This window comes from Aegilops tauschii, chromosome 1 (genome assembly GCF_002575655.3).
Source record: "Aegilops tauschii subsp. strangulata cultivar AL8/78 chromosome 1, Aet v6.0, whole genome shotgun sequence".
Taxonomy (NCBI): Eukaryota; Viridiplantae; Streptophyta; class Magnoliopsida; order Poales; family Poaceae; genus Aegilops; species Aegilops tauschii.
Genome location: NC_053035.3, coordinates 4438847 through 4450496, shown reverse-complemented (window position 1 = coordinate 4450496; position 11650 = coordinate 4438847). Strand labels below are relative to the sequence as shown.

The following is an 11650-nucleotide window of genomic DNA, read 5'->3' as shown; positions in this document are numbered from 1 at the left end:
AATTAAGTTTATCTTTATGTTTTTAAATGTGTGGCATGCTTTTTTTCGAACCTCCTAGCCGGACATTTTGAGATGCGGCCGCCTGGTTGGGTGCACAAATCGGTAGAGCCGAAAACTGGACACGACCGTCCATTTTGCCGACCCAAACGAACGAAATCCGGACAAATCAAACGTCCATTTGGGATCGACGGTTGGAGTTGGTCTTACCTGTTTGCTTGGAGGGGATGAGAATTTATGAGGGACTCAGTGGGTGTAAGAGTTTAGAGTTTAATTCCCATCATTTTATTAACGGGGAAGGGGGTGAGAATTAAGAGGGAATTAATTTATAGAGAACATCTCGTCCTTTCACCGTAACTTATGTTTATGATCTTTGGGTTGTTTCGCTACGAGTTCCCACTAAGCAAACAAGGGAATAAAGATCCGTCTCAAATTCCCACGTGTAATATTCATCAAATATCAAACATGGGATTGGGAATAAAATTACACTTTTCATGTCTAATCTCCATTACAACTCCCTCATCTAAATTCCTATTCCTCATCCCAAAAGTTACCAAACAAACTGTAAGGGAAATACTAGGGTAAAACCCCACTGCAAATTTGTTTTCTATATATTTTATTGGCTCTAGAGAATACACACGATGAGCCCACACCCAACTTCATCATAGTTAGGATGCACACAACCAACATACTTAACCATACAAAGACACACCGGCAAATATTTGAAGTTCTTGGTTTGTCTTAACTCAAGCATCTTCACTTGGAGATGTTTGAATTGGTACAAATATAGAACTTCAAACGTTTTGGGGTAGCTATAGGGGTTGCATCAGTGTTCATGTTACGCCATCACATTGCCATGATCAGTAGAAGCATTTAGACACCCAATCATGGCACTCACACAAAGCAAAAATAGCAAGATCAGAAGATAATCCGAGCAAAATTAACCAAGTTTAAATTAAAAACATCCAGGTCAGATCAGCATTCAACACCCCTCCAACTCAACTGTACAAGCTTCCAACCCTCAGAACACACACCCAAAACGCACATCACCTCTTGCGCACTTCGCCGTCCCTCCTCGCACCCGTCCGAACTCTAGTTCGTCGGCGGGGCAAGCACGAGGGCGCCCTTGCGCAGCTTACTTACGGCGAATCGCCAGCAGACCGTTCGAACTCGCTACATGCCCCAGCCTTGCCGGGGAGAAAAATAAATAGCAAAACCGGGGATAGTTTATTGCAGCTTCTTCTCCGTCCTCCAGTTAGTGAGCGAAGATCGAGTCATCGCCCTCGGCCGCGTTAGCCCTGCGGCTGGAGTTCTCCTGGTTAGGCGAGGTCGACAGGCTCGCGTCTCCTCTGGTGTCCGCGCTGTGGAGCGGCCTGTTCCTCCCGGACCTAGGCCGGATGTTGTTCCCCACAGGGAAAGGTTCCTGGCCAAAACAAAACAAAAAAAATAGAAACATGAATAAACCTCCAGGTCAACCACTTTGCATCATCAGAAGATATTGTTAGAACATGTACAAGTGTTTAACTGACTACTGTGATCGCACACATAAACAGATCTATGAAATTGGGCAATGCATTCGCGACAAGAAAACCAGTATGGTGTCTACTATCTAAACTGAACTGTTCTACAGAAATGAACTCATACCTGCTCCCCTGCGTTCGGACCATCCTTGTGGAAGAGTATAGGGCGGCACCATTTGTCTTCATTCATCAGGCTAGAATTCCGAAAATGAGAAACCAATTCATTCCTGCCCTGGATTCTAGCATACGCGAGTGTTGCCACCTTCTCGCTGTTGAATTTTTCCCATCTCTTGCCATTAAATGTCTGCAGAAAATTGTGCCTCCAGTTAGTTGCCAAGCGAAATTAACAAATGCATACCAAGCAAAACACAATGTAATATGTGAAGAATCTTGTTAAAATCTACAAAGATGTCAAGTTTTTCTCTTCAAATGTATACTGAATTGGTGAACAGGATATAGCTCTTACAAGTTGCTATCAGCTAGTAAGGTCAGGGTGTACATATATACCTTGTAAAAGGGAATTATGTGCTGCGGATCGGTCATGTTGATGAAAGCATAGCCCACGTTGCATTTGTTCTGAGGAAAGCATAGATTGCAGCGTCAGTGCCTAGAAATTCTGCCGCAAGTTCCAACCTTCACACTAGGAGAAAGAACTTACCTTGAAGTCAATCGGAAGGTAGACGAAATCATAGGTTCCACGGTGATTCTCATCAATGACGCCCAGAAGCAGTTTACAGTTGTACCTGTTGAGAGCACATCAAGTGTGAGTCCACAGAAAAAGGGCACCTCATTAATGTGAAAGAAGAAGCCCGAAAGCAGTGCAATCGTACTTGTTAGGAATGTTTTTGATCATCAGCGTGGTGCGTGGGTCTTCACGCTTTGCTATGCGTTCAATGTCAAGCTCAAATAGCCTTTTATTTTCTGGCTGGACAGCGTTTCCATCATGTCTGCGGTTCCTCATCCGCTCATTTGTAGCATCATAGGAAGCGGAAACCTGGACCATAGGGTTCCTTCTGTTCATTGCATTGCACATTTGTTGCAGCGATGGGAATCCAGCGCCAACTGGGGAGAACATGGTCTCCCTGTAACTTCCCCTGGCAGGTGCGAAGACAGGGACATCTGATGGATACATCTGAGGGCTACCAGGAAACCCTACACTCCCAAGAGACCCTGGATGAACAGAGCGCGCGTTTCTGAAACTGCCTCCATTGTTTGGAGCTGAACCCATGTGGTGCTGATCCATAGGATAAGCACCATTATTCAGTGTGTGAGGTGGCACAACACCAGGATAACCATGCATGTGCCCTGGGTGCTGCACATTCGACCACAGCATTGGAGAGGAGGGACTTTGAGGAAAAGCATTTGAGTTATTCCAACTGTAGTGGTGTCCATTGAGGGGAAAACTTCCAACTCCAGCAGGCCCAAATGCTGCAAAAGGAAATGTTTTATGTTTATTTAGTTTCAAATAGAAATGAACAATCTCCATGAAGTATATAACATTTGCTACATGCTTCAACATATTTCTATCATGGTACTGAGCATTCCAACAGTACTGATGTGTTAACTGAAATTGTCCTAGTTGTCAGAGATAGTTGTATTGTAGGACTCTCCTATTTATTTCTTTCTGTACATGCACATATATTGATCTAGAAGCCTATGGAATAGATCAAGTTATTATTTGTTACAACACTAGTAACAAAACTATAGAAAGCAGCGACTTTACAAATCCATGCTGAACAGGTAAAAACAAAGGTTTACAGGAGACAATGAAAAGCAGTGCAAGCCGAGGAGTTTTACCTTCATTATTTTGATCAAAGGAATGACCATGAAGGCTACCAGAACCCACTTTCTGGAGATGACTGTAATCCACTCCATCCACTCTGAAGCCAGCACTCCTGCCACTTGATGTCATGGACTTGGAGATGTTACAAATACCATTTTGAGACTCCGGCAGTGAGTGTGGGTGGAACATCTGCATTCCATGCCCAAAGTTGCCTTGACCAAGCGATCCGCCAAGTTCACTAATAGCAGCTTGATTATTGTACTGGCGTGTAGGTTCAATTCTGATAGGCGACGACAGCTTCTGAGGGCCACTTGAAGCGATGCCATGGGTTGATCTATCCAATTGCGGACTAACCGGAGAAAATAAATTATGCAGGGTGCTGCTCTCATGACTTCTAGGGCCTCCTGTTTGACATGTCCAAGGTAATGTTGCAAAATGTTTAGACAAAATGAAATGTAGAATCTGATGAATACGACAAATACGTTTAGTCATGTATCGTACCAATGGTCCCAGGTGGAGAGTTTCTAGGCTGGCGAGGGGAACCATCAAGCTTCCACTCTCTCGGATACTGTTGTCTCAAGCTGGTAGGAACAGAGACAGTATATTAGATCCCCGCACTACACCAATCCCGTACGAATAAAGGCAGCAGTACACAGCACAAATTACCCAAAAATTGTCCCTCCAGGATTGCTAACTTCAGCCTTGATTTTTGGGCCTGAGATAGCACCCTTATTAAGGTCATATAGTGCTGCTTCTGCTGCTCTGACATCGTAGAACTCTACGAGTTTCTTATTGCAGCTTGTAGAAGCCCTGCAAATCTATAACCAACAAAAAGGGTCATTACAGGCTGGGGCTCCTAATTTTTACAAAGCAAAGTTTGGAAGTACCATTACCTCCTTCACATCACCATAAACAGTAAGTGCTTGGAGAAGATCATCATTGGAAACAGAAGGTTCGATGTTAGACACCACCAAAACTCCCTTGCTGATATCCTTATCTGAAGCAGTTCCCTACAGAAGTAGCAGATCAAAACAGCATCAAAACATTTGTATAGACGTCCAGATCATAACCCGCACATAACATCAAAGGCGGAAATTGATATTAGAGAACACGTGATATGTCTACTAGAAAGTAACTGATAGTATGTTTACCTTAGGAATGCAAAATTGCACATCAAGCTTCACCAGCCCCAGAGGCTTGCCATGGAGTGCTCTCATTGCGTTTTGGGCAGCTCGTATGTCATAGTAAGACACTGTTACATACCCATGTTCCTTGCAGGTGTAAAGCTTATGTACGTCCCCATATTGCTGTAGTGAAGATATAATATGAGTTTAAAAGGGCAGCGTTCAACAAAATAAACGAACTTCCAAGAAGTATAAGAAGGAAAAAGAGTTGAAAACCTGAAATAGAACTCTTAGATCAGAATCAAGAATGTTGGTGTTGATGTTTGTGACAAAAAGAGTTCTGGAAGGGCATTTGTTGATGTGGTGCTCCCCAGGAAAATGGCACTTTGAGGATCCTTCCAGATTTCTTGCGCCTTTAATGGAAATGGAATCATCATTCTCAAGCTCCATCCCTCCTCCAGTGCCAAATATATCTTCATCGGCGTCATCCTGGTTGATAGACAGGCCAGAGAGTTCAAAGCCATCGATAACGCCCGATATCAAATCATCATCGGTTGGTAGAAGATCTCCAATAGTTTGAGCTTCAACTTCCTCCATGGACCCTAGGGCTTCATCTCCCTCACAGATGAAGCTAAGTGTATCAGCAGACTGGCCACAAACACCAATGGCCATTATTCTCGCTGCAAAAACGCAAGGCAAATGATCATCAAGGCAAAGAAGAAGAAGAAACGCTGCACAAAGAAGTAATAGCTGAGAGCAAAGAAACTCACAGTTGCCACTAGCTGTTCCAGCAATAGCCGCATCTCTAGCAGACAAGCCAAATCTAGATCCAGGGGTCGTGAGCATATCGCCCCAGGATACCGACGGCGAACTTGAAGCATTTCCTTGCCCCATCGCTTTGCTGAGGCGAAGGGCATCCAGGCCCTTGAAGACTTGGCCTCCTGTCTGTTCCAGACTGCCTTCAGGATTCGCCCCCGTCGGATGGATCTTCTCAAGTGGAGAAGCAAAAGCTGGCTTGCTCCCTGCCATTAATGGAAACTGTCAGTTCCTGAAGGGCCATCCAATCTATCACCATACTGCAAAGCTTGGAAAGCATGTGTTAAATGACGAGTTGATCATGGCATTTAATTGCTAACCGTGTTTAGTTAACCTCCCAACTAATTCCTACCAAACTGTCTTCAGCCAACATTCCATAACCATTCCCACTGTAAGAAAACATCCCCACTCATTCCCCGCCGAATCGCACCACTGATATCTTCACCTACCAAACCGAAATGCTACTAAAATCAGACGCCTATATTATTAGGTAACATATAACTAATCCAGGTGGGATTTCCTCGGCAAGGAGAAAAACTGAACCAAACTGATGCAACAGCCTAATTTCTGGTTTCAGCCAGTTGGTTAGATCAGCTACAAAGAACTGGCCGGAGATGACCGGAATAAATGCCAGCCAGAAAATCTCCCCGAAAAACATGAAACACAAGTTTCAAACTGCCCCCCAAGGTACGAGCTGGATAAGGCAGGCAAGTTAGGTATGCATCCTTGTCTACTTTCAGTGGAATTTTATTGGAGCATCAATAATTCCAGCACTGTACCAACTACCAACACCGAGCAAGCACGAAGGAGAACCAGGACATATTATTTAGGCCACGGCATGAATTGAGAAGAGGACACCCAACTGAACACCTCCAACCATGCAAGAAGCAACAGCCACAAAACAATGATCACAGAATTTTGAAATAGAAGCATGATACGCACCTCTCTGATCCACCATTGACTCCGATTTCCAGAACCCAACCTGCCTCTGCATTATATCAAAGCATATAATATATTTGTAAGAAAACGAATCATGTGGGGCGCAACCGCTACTGCTATTCCGCATTATTTGCCAGCAGAAACCAAGCACAGGCTCTATCTCTATCTCTTTTTATCTTCCTACTTTCTTGCCGACCTCTGTGGGGACAAGATCTTCGGAGAAGAACGACGACGAGGTCGAGTCTGGCGGTGGGCCGCCGAACGAGGACAGGTGTCCCCTGTCAATCACTCCGGAAGCTATCACCATGGTATCACCTTCTTTCTTCTTTCCTTGTCTCTTCACCTCCTCAGCCCCTCAACTGCCTGCCTGGCCAAGAATCAATTAGTGGACAACAAGGCGAAAGAAAGATACAAGCAGAGAATGCTGTGCAGATAGAAGCAACTGCCTTGCTGTTCCGGGACGTCGCCGCCCCGAAACAGAAAGCCCTACTGCCCCAGCAACCGCACACACGCATGCATGCCGGCTAAATTTGATGAGATGGGCAAACGCAATGCACCACTAACAAAAAGAGAAGACACAGATTAAATCAAAATTCAAGAAACCGAGTTTTATTAGTCTGGGCTCATCATCATCATCCTAATTTAAGGTGAAAATGCTCCTGATTTTAGGGTGCTAATTTTAGAAACCGTGTGACCTAGAATTTTTGCAACGGAAAAACAGACGGAAGATTCTAATCTCACGGATGGAAAGGGTGTCGAGGCAAAAGGGGAAGAGACGGGTGGAACCGCCCCCCTCATCAAGAAATGGAAACCTACTACCGTTTCTGGACGGAATCCAGGGAGAAAAAGGTGGGAATGGAATGGTGCGGTGGGGAAGGAGAAGGAGAAGACGACCAAAAAGGTCAGCAGGGGAGGCGGTGGCCGGAAAAATCTAAAGCTGTTCCTTGCGGAACAATAATAATAATACTACTAAAAAATAGAAAAGTTGGGTACTTTCTAGGGCTTTCAGGGGGTAGAAACAAGATAAGCACGACATTTGTTTTTATTTGTCTCCCTAATCAATCCATCCATCCATCTTCTTGTTCGAACTAAACCTATTTTATTATCCTACCAGCAGTACAACAACAGCAGCAAGAGTAATTTATTAACTAAGCGGTGTTGCGCGAGTCCATGAGTAGTAGCACTGTAAATCAATCGGACAAAAAGATCCCCAAATTGTAGAACAGAATAGCCCATATCTATGCCCATGGTCAGAGCCGGAGGGTAAAATATTGGCAGGAACCGCAGATCGAAGTGGTTAGGTTAGGGGGGAGAAGACGAAGAAGAAAAGAAAGTGCGGCCAAGAAGACGAACAAATCGAAACCCCTTTGCTCGCTCAAGAGTGAAATTGGAAGAGGGGCCGCATTTGGGAGGGGGGAAATCGAATCGAAAGCGACAGATTGGGGTAGAAAGAAATCGATCGAGTGCAGGCAGCGACTCACCACCAAGAACAAGAAGCAGCGGAAGCTGGAAGTAGAGCAGGATTGATGGGATTGTTGGAGTACTAATGCGGGAGCAGGAGCAGCTTGATTTGTAGTAGTACTAGGGGATGCTGGCTTGAAATAGGGGAGATGGGAAGTAAGCGGCAGAGGGGGTGGGATAAGCAGAGCAGAGCGGAGCAGAGCAGCCGTGCCGGTTGCTTCTCCCCCGGCGGAAGGCAACCTTCCCAGCCAGGCAGCGTATGGAGGAGGAAGAAGAGGGGGAGGGGGAGAAGCATAAGCTGCGCAGCAAGGCAAAGCCAGCGCCGCTGCTTCCGCCTACGCGAGATTCCAAAACTCCACACACAAAACAGACAGGCAAACAAATCCACATCCCGCACACCATCTTCCCCCTTCACCCGCACTGCAAGCAACCCGCCGCCCCACGCAAGCAAGCAAGAAACAAACTGCTGCTTATCTTAATCAGTAATAATCCGGGCTTAAAGGCAGCAGGGATCACGCGCGAATCGGGGGCGGGGGAGGAGTGCGGCGCTCACCTACGCCACCGATCCGGCCTCGCTCCCCGCCATGCGCCGCCCGCCGGGGAATGGGCTCGCCGCCGGAGTCGGGGAAGACGCTCTCTTTCTCTCTCCGCACTGTCTCTCTCTTCTGCTTTCTGTTCTGTTCCTCGGGTGTCTTTATTGGAGGGATGGATTGATTGCGCGCTCCGCTCCCCCGAAAAGGGCACGCAAACATACAAAAGGCCGCAACTTTGGGACGGACCGGCGGGCGGCTGCGTGTGCGCGTAGCAGTTTCAGTTTCGCTCCAACAAACCCATTTCTTTACTACGTATTTTATTATATAGCAATTAAACAAACTGCTCACTGTGGATATATCCTTGGTACTTGTTGTGGGTACCAGCTGATATTTATGTCCATCTGGAGGGGGCAAACAATAATTGGGAAATGACTTGGCAAAAATATTCTGCTTCACATATATATTTTTTTAAAGGGAGTTTTTCTAATTAGGATGATCTTGTGACCAATGCTTCGTGAACACGGAGCTAAAACTTAAGTGCATATGGATCAACGTAGATGGCAAATGCCTTGTTATTTTGCGCTCTGTCGGTCAGCTTGCGCGGAGTAACGCCGTATCGGGCGGGCTGAATACGTGCACGCCATGTGTGTCCCGCCCCCTAAACCGTGTCGATCCCGCACCCCTAACCCCTTATCCTTTTGGCTCGACGCCGGTTCCGAGCACGAAACGACAATTGAAAAGTGCTTTGGTGGTCAAAACCAGCCGTGATAGTGCAAGGGTGGGTCTTCTGTTGTCGACGCCTACCATCAGCGGCCTGGAACGGGACAAAAGAAAATCCAAAGAAGACGCAAGAGGGGAGAAGGGAATGGACAAGAGAACTCGTTATCTCCAAGGATCGATCTGAACACTGGACACGAGCACGCCACCCATACGCTGATTCACTCATATGGAAGCTATAGATGACAAATGCCTCGTTATTTCGCGATTTGTCGGTTTTAGCTTGCACGGAGTAACGCCGTATCAGGCAGGCCGAATACGTGCACGCCATGTGTGTCCCACCCCCTAAACCGTGTCGATCCCGCACCCCCTCCTTATCCTTTCGGTTCGACGCCGGTTCCGAGCACGAAACAAACAATTAAAAAGTGCTTTCGTGGTCAAAACCAGCCGTGATAGTGCAAGGGTGGGTCTTCTGTTGTCGACGCCTACCATCAGCGGCCTGGAACGGGACAAAAGAATATCCAGAGACGACGCAAGAAGGGAGAAGGGAACGGACAAGAGAACTCCTTATCTCCAAGGATCGATTTGAAGACTGGACACGAGCACGCCACTCATACGCTGATCCACTCATATGGATGCTATAGATGACGAATGCCCAGTTATTTCACGCTTTGTCGGTTTTAGCTTGCACGGAGTAACGCCGTATCCAGCAGGCTGAATACGTGCACGCCATGTGTGTCCCACCCCCTAAACCGTGTCGATCCCGCCTCCCCTCCTTATCCTTTCGGTTCGACGCCGGTTCCAAGCACGAAACAAACAATTGAAAAGTGCATTGGTGGTCAAAACCAGCCGTGATAGTGCAAGGGTGGGTCTTCTGTTGACGACGCCTACCATCAGCGGCCTGGAACGGGACAAAAGAATATCCAGAGACGACGCAAGAGGGGAGAAGGGAACGGACAAGAGAACTCGTTATCTCCAAGGATCGATCTGAAGACTGGACACGAGCACGCCACCCATACGCTGATGCACTCATATGGAAGCTATAGATGACAAATGCCTCGTTATTTCGTGATTTGTCGGTTTTAGCTTGCACGGAGTAACGCCGTATCAGGCAGGCTGAATACGTGCACGCCATGTGTGTCCCACCCCCTAAACCGTGTCGATCCCGCACCCCCTCCTTATCCTTTTGGCTCGACGCCGGTTCCGAGCACGAAACAAACGATTGAAAAGTGCTTTGGTTGTCAAAACCAGCCGTGATAGTGCCAGGGTGGGTCTTCTGTTGTCGACGCCTACCATCGGCGGCCTGGAACGGGACAAAAGAATATCCAGAGACGACGCAAGAGGGGAGAAGGGAACGGACAAGAGAACTCGTTATCTCCAAGGATCGATCTGAAGACTGGACACGAGCACGCCACCCATACGCTGATGCACTCATATGGAAGCTATAGATGACAAATGCCTCGTTATTTCGTGATTTGTCGGTTTTAGCTTGCACGGAGTAACTCCGTATCAGGCAGGCTGAATACGTGCACGCCATGTGTGTCCCACCCCCTAAACCGTGTCGATCCCGCACCCCCTCCTTATCCTTTCGGTTCGACGCCGGTTCCGAGCACGAAACAAACGATTGAAAAGTGCTTTGGTGGTCAACACCAGCCGTGATAGTGCAAGGGTGGGTCTTCTGTTGTCGACGCCTACCATCGGCGGCCTGGAACGGGACAAAAGAATATCCAGAGACGACGCAAGAGGGGAGAAGGGAACGAACAAGAGAACTCGTTATCTCCAAGGATCGATCTAAAGACTGGACACGAGCACGCCACTCATACGCTGATCCACTCATATGGATGCTATAGATGACAAATGCCCTGTTATTTCACGCTTTGTCGGTTTTAGCTTGCACGGAGTAACGCCGTATCAGGCAGGCCGAATACGTGCACGCCATGTGTGTCCCACCCCCTAAACCGTGTCGATCCTGCACCCCCTCCTTATCCTTTTGGCTCGACGCCGGTTCCGAGCACGAAACAAACGATTGAAAAGTGCTTTGGTTGTCAAAACCAGCCGTGATAGTGCAAGGGTGGGTCTTCTGTTGTCGACGCCTACCATCAGCAGCCTGGAACGGGACAAAAGAATATCCAGAGACGACGCAAGAGGGGAGAAGGGAACGGACAAGAGAACTCGTTATCTCCAAGGATCGATCTGAAGAATGGACACGAGCACGCCACCCATACGCTGATCCACTCATATGGAAGCTATAGATGACAAATGCCTCGTTATTTCACGATTTGTCGGTTTTAGCTTGCACGGAGTAACGCCGTATCAGGCAGGCCGAATACGTGCACGCCATGTGTGTCCCACCCCCTAAACCGTGTCGATCCCGCACCCCCTCCTTATCCTTTCGGTTCGACGCCGGTTCCGAGCACGAAACAAACAATTGAAAAATGCTTTCGTGGTCAAAACCAGCCGTGATAGTGCAAGGGTGCGTCTTCTGTTGTCGACGCCTACCATCAGCGGCCTGGAACGGGACAAAAGAATATCCAGAGACGACACAAGAGGGGAGAAGGGAACAGACAAGAGAACTCTTTATCTTCAAGGATCGATCTGAAGACTGGACACGAGCACGCCACTCATACGCCGATCCACTCATATGGATGCTATAGATGACGAATGCCTAGTTATTTCACGCTCTGTCGGTTTTAGCTTGCACGGAGTAACGCCGTATCAGGCAGGCTGAATACGTGCACGCCATGTATGTCCCACCCCCTA

The 11650-nt window shown here is 47.4% G+C and overlaps 1 protein-coding gene across 3 annotated transcripts; it reads right to left on the bottom strand.

Moving 5' to 3' along the window:
• Positions 1-923: 923 nt before the first annotated feature.
• On the bottom strand, positions 924-8386 carry LOC109750488 (protein MEI2-like 3). 3 transcript variants are annotated; one of them, XM_073502416.1, is made up of 15 exons: positions 8194-8386; positions 6376-6542; positions 6183-6228; positions 5195-5446; positions 4701-5104; positions 4452-4607; positions 4194-4310; positions 3967-4118; positions 3802-3881; positions 3315-3704; positions 2348-2945; positions 2176-2260; positions 2025-2093; positions 1642-1821; positions 924-1420 (listed from the first exon to the last, which is right to left on the bottom strand). In XM_073502416.1, the coding sequence occupies exons 2-15, from the start codon at positions 6484-6486 to the stop codon at positions 1253-1255; spliced, it is 2808 nt and encodes a 935-aa protein (XP_073358517.1). In that variant the 5' UTR covers positions 6487-6542; positions 8194-8386; the 3' UTR covers positions 924-1252. The 3 variants fall into 3 exon arrangements, with proteins under 3 accessions (XP_073358517.1, XP_073358521.1, XP_045086505.1); XM_073502420.1 differs by having other exon boundaries at positions 6376-6546; positions 8194-8373; XM_045230570.2 differs by lacking the exon at positions 8194-8386 and adding an exon at positions 7661-7840.
• Between the last annotated feature and the right edge of the window lie 3264 nt (positions 8387-11650).